The sequence below is a fragment of the Orcinus orca genome, chromosome 11, assembly GCF_937001465.1.
Source record: "Orcinus orca chromosome 11, mOrcOrc1.1, whole genome shotgun sequence".
NCBI classification, from domain to species: Eukaryota; Metazoa; Chordata; class Mammalia; order Artiodactyla; family Delphinidae; genus Orcinus; species Orcinus orca.
In genome coordinates this window covers 28,199,539-28,213,642 of record NC_064569.1, presented here as the reverse complement: position 1 = coordinate 28,213,642, position 14,104 = coordinate 28,199,539, and the positions used below count along the sequence as shown (strand labels likewise).

Sequence of the window (14,104 nt, the reverse complement as noted above, 5' to 3'; positions counted from 1 at the left end):
TCTTCTCCTTCTGGACCTCTGCTTAGATGTACATTAAAACTTTTACCTTTTCCCTCCATGTCACTAAACCTCTTTGCAATTTTTCCCATATCAGCCTCTCCATGCTGCATTAGTGATAAATTCTTTATATCCATCTTTCAGTTCACTAATTCTTCTGCTATGTATAATCTACTGTTAAATCCATCTACAGTCTCTACATTATTTCTAGAAGTCCTATTTTTTTCTCCATATATTCTTGATTATTTTATAGTTCTTTGCTAGTTCCTCATATTTCCATTCTTCTCTATATATTATGTATATTATGCATACTTACATTGTGTATATTATGCATAATATTTTTAGGGTTCTACGTCTGTGTTAGATTCTGCAGCCTGCTTTTTCTGGAGACTTTAAAACATGGTACATTTTTTCTTTAGGGTTTTGAGATATTTTAGAATAAGCTCATACATATTTTTAAACTTTTAATGTGATAGTATTTTGAGATTTAGTTTGAAGGCAAATTCTTCCAGAGAGATTTTGTACTTACCAACTAACTGTGATCACTTGAATTAAGCTGAATTCTTGGTTTGAAGTTTGTAATTGCCTAGGTAGTTAAAATTAAGGCAGCAAGCCTGGTTAAGGTTCTCTATTATTAGGATACATTTTTTTCTCTTTCATTAATCACCACATTTTAAGGCATGGATTTATTTTGTGGGTCCCTCCAAAGTAAATGTTTATATCTAATTTATGCTACATTCAGGCAATATAGTCATTGTGATCTAAGCTTTATGCTATTAGATGTTTATTTATTGAATTCTCCACCTTGTGAGTACTCCCTCACATTTTTGTTTTTTTTTTTGGTCTCTCATCTTTATGCTCTAAGGAGCCATAAATTAATACAACCATTATGGAGAACAGTATGGAAGTTCCTTAAAAAGCTAAAAATAGAACTACCATATGATCCAGCAATCCCACTACTGGGCAAATACCATGAGAAAACCATAATTCAAAGAGGGACATGTACCACAATGTTCACTGCAGCTCTATTTACAATAGCCAGGACATGGAACCAACCTAAATGTCCATTGACAGACAGATGAATGGATAATGAAGATGTGGCACATATATGCAATGGAATATTACTCAGCCATAAAAAGAAACAAAACTGAGTTGTTTGTAGTGAGGTGGATGGACCTGGAGTCTGTCATACAGAGTGAAGTCAGAAAGAGAAAAACAAGTACTGTATGCTAACACATATATATATAGAATCTAAAAAACAAACCAAAAAAATGGTACTGATGAACCTAGTGGCAGGGCAGGAATAAAGATGTAGACATAGAGAAAGAACTTGGGAACACAGTAGGTGGAGGGGGAAGCTGCAGTGAAGTGAGAGTAGCATTGACATATATACACTACTGAAGGTAGAATGGTTAGCTAGTGGGAAGCAGCAGCATAGCACAGGGAGATCAGCTTGGTGCTTTGCAATGACCTAGAGATGTGGGATAGGGATGGTGGGAGGGAGGCTCAAGTGGGAGGGGTTATGAGGATATATGTATCCATATGGCTGATTCACTTTGTTGTACAACAGAAACTAATGCAGTATTGTGAAGCAATTATACTCCAATAAAAACCTATTAAAAAAAAAGTCCAAGATTAAACTCTCCAGGGTTTACCTCTGTTTTTCTTTCTGGCTTTCCATCTTCAGTTTCTAATTGGTTCTTACTTTTCTTGCCAGGTTATCGGAGCATTTATAAATACTTTTTGCAAATTTTATTCAGTATTTTAAATTATTTTCAGGTAGATGCTCAGTCAGGGTGTTTTAGCTTGCTGTAATGCTGAGAGTGTAAATCTTGTGATTCACAAATAGAAAAAAAGAAGGAAAAAGTACAGCTGGATTAGAAAAATTAACTGATTACTGACAATGGAGGGATGCTAAAAATGATGTATGTATTTTCTTCAAATGACAGTTATTATCTGCATTGCCACCTGCAGTTGGTGCATATGCAAGTTCTCTCAACACAACCGGTACTGGAGAGCGTCATCTCTTTCAATGACTGATAACTTAAGACATGTAAAATTGCACCCCATTTTTATTTCAGTAAGAATCTTCTTTTTTATTGTGACCAGTCTACTAAATGCTTATCCACTTATTAAATTTTGTCTTGCATTAAAAAAAGATGTGTTTAATATTCTATGAAAAAAACATGCAAAGATAAATTAATTGATCTCTTAGTCATAAAGACCTGGAGAAAATGTCACATACAAACTGGCATAGATTATTGGAGTTGAATCATATTCTTGAGGACAAAAACACTTGTTTGGCTCTAATTCCACAATTTGTAGTTCCTAGGAAAAACAGAAGAGTCTGAGCTATGATTAGTGATAGGACAAAAGAAGCATGAAGTATACCTTTAGAGCATTAGGATTACTCTTTGGAAGCTTCTCTTGGACTTGTCTCTGTATTCCCTCAGGTAAAGCAGGAAACCATGCACATACCTTGCATTATCCTAGTGCACTTTGCTCTTGGTGTCAGCTGGAAGCTATATGAGCATAAATATTGCATAGACGTTTAGAAAGAAAATTGGGTGGAAGTTTTGCTTTGCTTAATTTTGCTTACGTATTATATGTTTTCCTAATATACTGAGTGCCTGTTATGTATAGATATTTAAATCTGTCGGTTTACAAGAGGTTTATAACATGAATTTTGCTCTTATAGAGCTTATAATCAACTTGGGGAAAGAAGGGTAAAAAATATGTGCTTGTAACAATTTAGTAATAATTAAATGCTAAACCTGTAGTACTGACTTTAATGTCAATAGGAGCACAGAAAAGGCCAAGTTTTGTGTAAGGTTGACTGGGATAAGAGTTCCTGGAACAAGTAAAACTTCCTCTGGGGATGTAGAAAGTTTGGGGCAGAATAGGGAAGAGTTTAACACACTATGGTATGCCAAGGTGTGGGAATTGGCACAGAGCAAAAATAAGCCCAAATAAATAACCATGTTGATGAAAGAAGAAAGAAATATTGAAAACCAAGATTAGGAATACGTTTTAATCACATAATAGAAATCTTAGAAGTCATGGGAGAATATTTTATATTATAGATACTACATTATATTATATTATATATGATAGACAGTGTGAAGCTATTGAAGATTCTTGGGCAAAGGACTGACATGTTGAAAGTGCTCAAAGTTTAGCTTTATCAATAAATGTGGATCTATAGGATAAACTCAAATTTGAAACTAGGAATATATTTTGTTAGAGCCCACCTATTAGTATGCTTTTTGTTTGGTTATATAAAAATAAAATATATATTTAATATTCATTTATATTATATACTATTAATATAAAATATCACTGTATTTAAGTATGCTTTTTGTTGTTTTAGAGGAATTCCAGGGAAGAAATGTGGTACAATCATCCTCACAGCAGAGGAATTAAACTGTTGCAGAGTAAGTAAATATTTCTTTGAATGAAAAAGTATTTCCAATACTTCTTTGAAATGATAATTCTCAAACTATACTTAAATGATTTTTCTTGAGTAGTTTTAGCAAAAGATAATTAAAACTACATTATATAATTCTAAATTCGTAAAATATCATTTTAGATACTTAGTACTTTAACCAGAGAGACTACATTCTATAGTCCAAATAGGATAATCATTTATTTTAACAGTCTTTTTAATGAATAGAAATTATTAAAATAAAACCTAATGGTAATATCATTTGGGGGGGCATTAATATAAGGAATTGTCAATTGTATCAACCAATTCAGTTCTTGCAAAAATTTGAAGATTTTATGTGTGATCCTGAAGGAATATTTCTAGTCACTTGACTGTAACCATTTTGTGTAACATACTTGTTTTTCTGTATTTCTAATTGAATAAATTCAATATTCATATATGGTCTCATGTTTTCTTAGCTTGGGAAGCTCACATTTGTAGAAATAACCAGCTACCACTCCAGCTAAAAGTATAGTGACATAGAGTGCATATTCATTAATCTTAGAAAACTGCTATTTTTAGTTGTGATTTGGTGATCTAATCATCTTTCATACTTCTCGCCTCTGAATTTGTATATGTATATGGTAATCTGTGTTGTATAATGAGGAAGGAAAGAGAAAAAGAAGTTCAGGGTCAGTAAGATGCATGTTCTTTATTGTGACATTAACATGCTATTCTGTCAAAATCTTGATATTAAGATTATTTTGTATACATATGCTAATGAAGAAATTATTATGAGTTCTAATTCCAAATAGAACCAAGATATCAAGGTCATAGATTGAGTATTGCCAGGCTGCATCTTAAACATCTTCTGCTTTCATTCTGTTGTTCTGCCTGGAGGAACAAGAAAATTATAAAGCTTCCATGCAAATGAAGTAGAATATGTTACTTAGTGATCCAGAGGCATTTTCACTGTTCTTTATAATAATGAAGTTTTAAAAACATCTGGAATTATCTTTTAATATTACTTATTAATCATATTAATATTATTTACATATTTCTCACACTTAGAAATTATATATCTAATATTTTTAAATTGTTTAGAATCTTGATCTAACTTCACTTATGTATGCTACGTTCTGATTCTTAGCTACAGACACTGATAATCAACATAATTAAAATAATCATTGAAATAATATTATTATGCTAGTATCGTAGAAGAGACAAGTGTGTTCAAAGCAATGATCATAGTTAACTTCAGACAATGCCTTTTAAATGTGCATTTTATGGTACTTTAAAAATATCATACATTATCACTTAGAATTTGGAATGAAGTAATTTTATTTCAATTTGACATTATACAAATTGACACTTATTTTCTTGAAAACACATTACCATTTGTTAGCTTGAGCATAAACTTTGGAATCAGGACACCTAAATTTCAGTATTATCTCTTTCACTATTCAGCTGAGTGAAATTTTTTGGAGCTTTAATTTCTGCATTTGTCAACAGCTAAAAGTCTTTATACAGGCATACCTCATTTTATTGTGCTTCACATATATTGCATGTTTTACAAATTGAAGGCCTGTGGCAGCCCTCTGGTGAAGAAGCCTATCAGCACCATTATTCCAACAGCATTGCTCACTTCTAGTCTTTGTGTCACATTTTGCTAATTTTTGTACACTATCAAATTTTTTCATTATTATTACATTTGTTATGGTGATCTGTGATCAGTGATCTTTCATGTTACTATTGCAATTGTGTTTGGGCACCACAAAATTAATAAATGTGTGTGTGCTGACTGTTCCACCAACTGGCCAGTCCCCTGTCTCTTTCCCTCTGCTCAGACATCCTTATCCTCTGAAATGCAGCAATATAGAAATTAGGCCAATTAATATCTCTACAATGGCCTCTAAGCATTTAAGTGAAAGGAATATTCACACATCTCTCACTTTAAATCAAAAGCTAGAAACGATTAAGCTTACTGAGAAAGGCATGTCAAAAGCCAAGCTGAGATAGGCTGAAAGCTAGGCCTCTTGGGCCAAACAGTTAGTCAAGGTTGTGAAGGCAAAGGAAAAGTTCTTGAAGAAAATTTCACATTCCACTCCAGTGGACACACATATGATAAGAAAGCAAAACATCCTTATTGCTGATATGGAGAAAGTTGTAATGGTCTGGATAGAAGATCAAACCAGCCACAACATTCCCTTAAGCCAAAGCCTAATCCAGAGGAGGGCCCTAGCTCTCTTAAATCCTATGAAGGCTAAGAGAGGTGAGGAAGCTGCAGAAGAAAAGTTCAAAGCTAGCAGAGGTTGGTTCATGAGGTTTAAGGAAAGAAACTCTGTCCATAACATAAAAGTAGTACAGGTGAATCAGCAGGTGCTTATATATAGCGAAGTTGCAGCAAGTTATCCAGATGTGCCAACTAAGATAATTAGTGAAGATCACTGCACTAGATAACAGGTTTTAAATGTACATGAAATAGCCTTATATTGGAAGGAGACACAATCTAGGACTTTCATGGCTAGAGAGGAGAAATCAGAGCCAATGTTTATTTACCATTTAGAAAATCCTTGGGCTGCTGAGAATTATGTTAAATTTGCTCTGCCTGTGCTGTATAAATGGAACAACAAAGCCTGGATTATATCACATGTTTACAGCATGGTTTACTGAATATTTTAAGCCCACTGGTGAGACCTACTGCTCAGAGAAAAATGATTCCTTTCAAAATATTACTACAAAGCTACAGTAAATAAGACTGTATGGTACTGGCACAGTAACAGAAATATAGATCAATGGTACAGGATAGAAAGTCCAGAGATAAGCCCACGCACATATGGTCACCTAATTTATGACAAAGGAGGCAAGAACATACAATGGAGAAAAGACAGCCTCTTTAATAAGCAGTGCTGAGAAAAGTGGACAGCTACATGTAAAAGAAAGAAATTAGAACACTGCCTAACAGCATACACAAAAATAAACTCGAAATGGATTAAAGACCTAAATGTAAGACCGGACACTATAAAACACTTAGAGGAAAATCACTCTTTGACATAAACCACAGTGAGATCTTTTTTGACCCACCTCCTAGAGTAATGAAAATAAAAACAAAAACAAAAGGGACCTAATTAAACTTAAAAGCTTTTGCACAGAAAAGGAAACCATAAACAAGACGAAAAGGCAACCCTCAGAGTGGGAGAAAATATTTACAAACAAAGCAACAGACAAAGGATTAATCTCCAAAATATACAAACAGCTCGTGGAGCTCAATATCAAAAAAACAAACAACCCAATTAAAAATTAGGCGGAAGACCTAAATAGACATTTCACCAAAGAAGACATACAGATGGCCAAGAGGAACATGAAAAGATGCTCATCACTGATTATTATTAGAGAAATGCAAATCAAAACTACAATGAGGTATTACACTGGTCAGATGGTCATCATCAAAAAATCTAGAAGTAATAAATGCTGGAGAGGGTGTGGAGAAAAGGGAACCCTCCTGCACTGTTGGTGAGAATGTAAATTGATACAGCCACTATGAAGAACAGTATGGAGATTCCTTAGAAAACTAAAAATAGAACTACCATATGACCCAGCAATCCCACTACTGGGCATATACTCTGAGAAAACCATAATTCAAATAGAGACATCTACCCCAGTGTTCACTGCAGCACTATTTACAATAGCCAGGACATGGAAAAAACCTAAATGTCCAACAACAGATGAATGGGTAAAGAAGATGCAGCACATATATACAATGGAATATTACTCAGCCATAAAAAGGAATTAAATCAGGTCATTTGTAGAGACATAGATGGACCTAGAGTCTGTCATACAGAGTGAAGTAAGCCAGAAAAAAACCCCAAATATCGTATATTAACACATATATGTGGAATCTAGAAAAATGGTACAGCTGAACCTATTTGCAGGGCAGGAACAGAGACATAGACGTAGAGAACAGACATGTGGACATGGGGGGAAGGGGAGGATAGGACCAATTGGGAGACTAGGATTGACATATATGCACTACCATGTTTAAAATAGATAGCTAGAGAGAACATGCTGTAAAGCACAGGAAGCTCAGCTCAGTGCTCTGTGACGACCTAGATGGGTGGGATGGGGGTGGGGGGTGGGAGGGAGGTCCAAGAATGACAGGATATAGGTATACATATAGTTGATTCACTTTATTGTACAGCAGAAACTAACACAACATTGCAAAGCAATTATACTCCAATACAAAAATAAGTTAAAAACACAAAACAAAACAAAAACAAAAATATTATTGCTCATTGACAATGCACCTGGTCACACAAGAGCTCTGATGGAGATGTACAAGATTGATGTTGCTTTCATGCTTGCTAACACAACACTCATTCTTCAACCCGAGGCTCAGGGAGTAAATTCGACTTTCAAGTCTTGTTAGTTAAGAAATAATACATTTCCTAAAGCCACAGCTGCCACAGATAGTGATTCCTCTGATGGATCTGGGCAACGTCAATTGAAAACCTTCTGGAAAGGATTCACCATTCTAGATGACGTTAAGAACATTCGTGGGGAGAAGCCCAAATATCGACATTAACAGGAGTTTGGAAGAAGTTGATTCCAACACTCACAGATGGATGACTTTGAGGGGTTTAAGACTCCAGTGGAGGAAGTAACTGCTGATGTTGTGGAAATGGCAATAGAATTAGAAGAGTAAGTGGAGCCTGAAGATGTGACTGAATTGCTGCGATCTCATGATAAGACTTAAACGGATGACAGGTTGCATCTTATGGATGAGTAATGAAAGTGGTTTCTTGAGATGGAATCTACTGGTGAAGATGTTGTGAAGATTGTTGAAAGGACAACAAAGGGTTTAGAGTATTACATAAGCTTAGTTGACAAAGCCACAGCAGGGTTTGAGTGGGTCGACTCTGATTTTGAAAGAAGTTCTAACTATGGGTTAAATGCTATCAAACAGCATTGCATGCTACAGAGAAATCAATCCTGAAAGGACAAGGCAATTGATGGGGCAAATTTCATTGTCTTATTTTAAGAAATCGCTACAGCCACCCCAACCTTCAACAACCACCACCCTGATCAGTCAGCAGCCATCAACATCGAGGCAAGACTCTCCACCAACAAAAAGATTGTGAGTCACTGAAGGCTCAAATGATAGTTAACATGTTTAGCAGTTGAGTATTTTTAAATTAAGGTATGTACATTGCTTTCTTAGACATAATGCTATGCACACTTAATAGACAACAGTATTATCTCCTCCAGATGGTTACTTTGCAGAATTAAAAATGGGCCATATTTGAGAAATGGCTAAATTATAAATTTATACAAATGTGTATTTTCAGTGTGGTAATCCTAATTATCTCAACCACAGTTTATTTCAGATGCAAGTTTTGTGATATATCTTGTCAAATTCTAGAGTAAGAATTAAAGTAATTTTGAAGTCATATTGGAAATGTTTCTTCACTCAGTATTTTTAAGGTAGCTTGAAATTGTCCACAAAGAATATTTTTCATTCTGATTGATTGATTCAAAAATATTCACAAAATGTATAACGTGCTAGTCCCTGGAAAGGAAGCTTGGAATACAATGGCAAGAAAAACCAACAACAAGCAGCCCTTGTCCTTTTCTCTAAAAAAAATGTAGTTTGTGGAAAAGACGGACATTAATCAGATGACTGTGTAGGTAAATATTTCAAGATGTGTTCTAAGTGATAAATATGAGAGAGTACCATGGAGAATCATAATTTATATTGGGTGGAGGTAACTCCGGGACTCTTTGAGAAAATTCCATTTTAGCTTAGACCCAAGTAATGGTTTGTCAGCCAAAGGGTAAGATTTCCAACAGAGCACACAGCTTGTATAGGGCCCAAAGAGGGAAAGAGTGTGCCTGGTGTGTGTTAGTTAGCAAGGGGATGGGAGTGGGGGAATGATTGAGCTAAAACTTTGCCAGATAACGGTGGAAAAGGCTGCTCAGAGTTTGTTTGGTGTTGGGCTTTTGTAGACAATGTTAAAGATTCTGTGTTTATCCTAAATGCAAGGGAAAGCCTTGAGTAATTTTAAGTTATGAACAAAATTAATTTCTTTGATGTTTTAAGTCCATTACTCTCTCTGCTGAATGGAGAATCGATTGGATAGGTCCAAGAAGGTGGATCTATGGATTGGATAGGTGGAAGAGGGAGAAAGGAATAAATGCCAATGTGCATGTCCAGGTGAGAGAAGAGGTTGGCTTGGACTAAGATGGTGCCTGTGTAGCTGGATTGAAGATTTGAGAAATTTTTTAGAGATAGAATTATGCAGCTTGATGATGGATTGGATAAAAGGTCAGGAAAGGGAAGAGTCAAGGACAACTTCCTTGAGCACTTTGGGTGGATGATGAATCACTCATTGAGTTGGGAAAAATTACTGGAGAAACAAGTTTGATTTGAATTTGTTAGAAATGCCTCTGAACATTTAAGTGGATTTCTTCAATAGGAAGTTTGTTACACTGGTGTGGAGTATTAAAGAAAGGTCTTAAAATTCTCTCAGGGTGGCATTAAGCATAAGAGTTAAAAAAAAAAAACCAACTGTAATGATGCTTGTATATTTCTAGAAGTAGTAAATGCTTGTTTTTTCCCCAGAAATTAGACTTATTTTGTGTTTGATAGAGGTGGAATCTCTCCTAAGTTATTAACCTGAGTAATTACAAAAAACATTTTCCCCAAGTTTATATCACTTGGTTCATTGAAAGAAATTTTTTCTCTTGAGTCAGTTATTCATTTTGCAAGCCTTATGAAATATAATTTGAAAAACTACAATTTGGTGTTACATTTACCAGTGATCATATGAAAATTCATGTTTAAATAATATTTAGTCTCTTTGAAGTTTTAGTCAGCATTTATTTGAAATATACACATTTCAGGATTCTACTATGTATTTTAAGTACATCAGAATGTTTTATGGTAATTTGTGTTTTGTTTTAGGTGCTTTGGAAAAATGTCTTAAAGGAGTGATTTATTTCTGTGGCAAGAACAATAAAAAAATTTGCACTTAAAAAAAAAAGAACAATGTCTTTTTCCCATGTTCTTGGAAAACCACATTCTCCTAAGGGCATTTTAATATATGTGAAGATGCTTAATAAGTATTTCTGAACTCTGAAAAATGAAGTGGTGAATTAACATTTTCACCAAGTAATATTTAAAACACTGACTTCTTGATTTAATGTGAATTACTTTGACCCTCCACCTGCTTCAAAAATTGTTAACATCTCCTTTCAGTTAAAAAACCAAACAAATCTAAAATACTGATTTTAATTTTTAAATTACTATATAATTTATACTCTTTAAATATTGCTTATCATCATTGAATAATGTTTAACTTCCTTGATTTATGATACCTCATCTTGTTTACCTTTAAGGTAAATCATGTAGGTTATGAGTGCTTGAGTCTATAAATTGATAAAAATGATTGGTTTGACAAAATAATTAATATATAAATAAGTGATTTAAATTACAGGTGAAAATGAAAGTGCTTTACTTTACTTCAAGCAATATATAATATGTTATTTTGAAATGTAGTTATTTAGAAATTGTGGTACACTTTTATATAATTAAGAAGGAACCTTTATTTCCCTTTAGATAGCAAACTGTATTGTCAGTCTGGATCTGTCTTTTGCTTCATCTAATCATCTAATGAATCTCAACATCTAATACATGGTAGATACATAGTAAATGCTTAGTAAATATTTCCTTAGGAAATTAAAAAAAAATTTCTAAAACTATGCACCTGAATAACTGAAGATACAAATAGACATCTTGTAATAAAATGTTGGGTACATAGAATTAACCAGTTTAATAGTACTTTTCTGGGGCAGGAAATGTTGAACAGTTTTAACAAGTAATGGTTCTGTGACTAGAACAAAAACTTCCAGGAGTCAATTTTTTAGTCTTATAGTCCTTTAAAAACAATTTTATGTTGTCTGGAATTTTCCCACATTTGGCCATTTGTATTAAAATGGAAAAATTTGTTTTCTTGTCAAGAGTTGCTTGTGATCTGCAGTTTCTAGTTATTTTTCACCTGTTATTATTTTTAGCATCTTTATTGGAGTATAACTGCTTTACAATGGTGTGTTAGTTTCTGCTTTATAACAAAGTGAATCAGTTATACATATACATATATTCCCATATCACTTCCCTCTTGCGTCTCCCTCCCTCCCACCCTCCCTATCCCACCTCTCTAGGTGGTCACAAAGCACCGAGCTGATCTCCCTGTGCCATGCGGCTGCTTCCCACTAGCTATCTATTTTACATTTGGTAGTATATATATGTCTATGCCACTTTCTTACTTTGTCACAGCTTACCCTTCCCTCTCCCCATATCCTCAAGTACATTCTCTAGTAGGTCTGTGTCTTTATTCCCGTCTTACCCCTAGAATCTTCATGAACTTTTTTTTCCCCCTTAGATTCCATATATATCTGTTAACAGATATATATCTGTAAGTCTCTTCCTGACTTACTTCACCCTGTATGACAGACTCTAGGTCCATCCAACTCACGACAAATAATTCAATTTCGTTTCTTTTTATGGTGGAGTAATATTCCATTGTATATATGGGCCACATCTTCTTGATCCATTCATCCAATGAAGGACACTTAGGTTGCTTCCATGTCCTGGCTATTGTAAACAGAGCTGCAATGAACATTTTGGTACATGACTCTTTTTGAATTATGGTTTTCTCAGGGGATATGCCCAGTACTGGGATTGCTGGGTCATATGGTAGTTCTATTTGTAGTTTTTTAAGGAACCTTCATACTGTTTTCCATCGTGGCTGTACTGTATAAATTTACATTCCCACCAGCAGTGCAAGAGTGTTCCCTTTTCTCCACACCCTCTCCAGCATTTATTGTTTCTAGATGTTTTGATGATGGCCATTCTGACTGGTGTGAGATGATATCTCATTGTAGTTTTGATTTGCATTTCTCTAATGATTAATGATGTTGAGCATTCTTTCATGTGTTTGTTGGCACTCTGTATATTCTCCTTGGAGAAATGTCTATTTAGGTCTTCTGCCCATTTTTGGATTGGGTTGTTTGTTTTTTTTTATTGAGCTGCTTGTAAAGTTTGGATATTAGTCCTTTTGTCAGTTGCTTCATTTGCAAATATTTTCTCCCATTCTGAGGGTTGTCTTTTGGTCTTGTTTATGGTTTCCTTTGCTGTGCAAAATCTTTTAAGTTTCATTAGGTCCCATTTGTTTATTTTTGTTTTTATTTCCATTTCTCTAGGAGGTGGGTAAAAAAGGATCTTGCTGTGATTTGTGTCATAGAGTGTTCTGCCTATGTTTTCCACTAAGAGTTTGATAGTGTCTGGCCTTACATTTAGGTCTTTATCCATTTTGAGCTTATGATTGTGTATGGTGTTAGGGAGGTTCTAATCTCATACTTTTACATATACCTGTCCAGTTTTCCCAGCACCACTTATTGAAGAGGCTGTCTTTTCTCCACTGTATATCCTTGCCTCCTTTATCAAAGTTAAGGTGACCATATGTGCGTGGATTAATCTCTGGGCTTTCTACCCTGTTCCATTGATCTATCTTTCTGTTTTTGTGCCAGTACCATACTGTCTTGATTACTGTAGCTTTGTAGTATAGTCTGAAGTCAGGGAGCCTGATTCCTCCAGCTCCGTTTTTCGTTCTCAAGATTGCTTTGGCTATTTGGGGTCTTTTGTGTTTCCATACAAATTGTGAAATTTTTTGTTCTAGTTCTGTGAAAAATGCCAGTGGTAGTTTGATAGGGATTGCATTGAATCTATAGATTGTTTTGGGTAGTAGAGTCATTTTCACAATGTGGATTCTTCCAATCCAAAAACATGGTATATCTCTCCATCTATTTGTATCATCTTTCATCAGTGTCTTATAATTTTCTGCATACAGGTCTATTGTCTCCTTAGGTAGGTTTATTCCTAGATATTTTATTCTTTTTGTTGCAGTGGTAAATGGGAGTGATTTCTTAATTTCACTTTCAGATTTTTCATCATTAGTGTTTAGGAATGCCACAGATTTCTGTGCATTCATTTTGTATCCTGCTACTTTAACAAATTCATTGATTAGCTCGAGTAGTTTTCTGGCAGCATTATTGGGATTCTCTATGTATAGCGTCATGTCATCTGCAAACAGTTACAGCTTTACTTTTCCTTTTCCGATTTGGATTCCTTTTATTTATTTTTCTTCTCTGATTGCTGTTGCTAAAACTTCCAAAACTATTTTGAATAAGAGTGGTGAGAGTGGGCAACCTGGTCTTGTTCCTGATCTTAGTGGAAATGCTTTCAGTTTTTCACCATTGAGGACGATGTTGGCTGTGGGTTTGTCATATATGGCCTTTATTATGTTGAGGAAAGTTCCCTCTATGCCTACTTTCTGCAGGGATTTTATCATAAATCAATGTTGAACTTTGTCACAAGCTCTCTCTGCATCTATTGAGTTAATCATATGGTTTTTCTCCTTCAATTTGTTAATATGGTGTATCACATTGATTGATTTGCGTATATTGAAGAATCCTTGCATTCCTGGAATAAACCCCACTTGATCATGGTGTATGATCCTTTAAATGTGCTGTTGGATTCTGTTTGCTAGTATTTTGTTGAGGATTTTTGCATCTATGTTCATCAGTGATATTGGCCTGTAGTTTTCTTTCTTTGTGACATCTTTGTCT

General features: G+C 34.6%; 1 protein-coding gene across 3 annotated transcripts in view; it reads left to right on the top strand.

Annotated features, from left to right (window-relative positions):
• CPNE8 (copine 8) overlaps positions 1-14,104 on the top strand; it is a 327,878-nt gene that overhangs the window by 152,277 nt on the left and 161,497 nt on the right. For all 3 annotated transcript variants that reach the window (XM_033415074.2, XM_004284907.3, XM_033415075.2), the window contains exon 7: positions 3,368-3,431. In XM_033415074.2, coding sequence (XP_033270965.2) covers positions 3,368-3,431 — 64 coding nt within the window. The remainder of the gene's footprint in view (positions 1-3,367; positions 3,432-14,104) is intronic.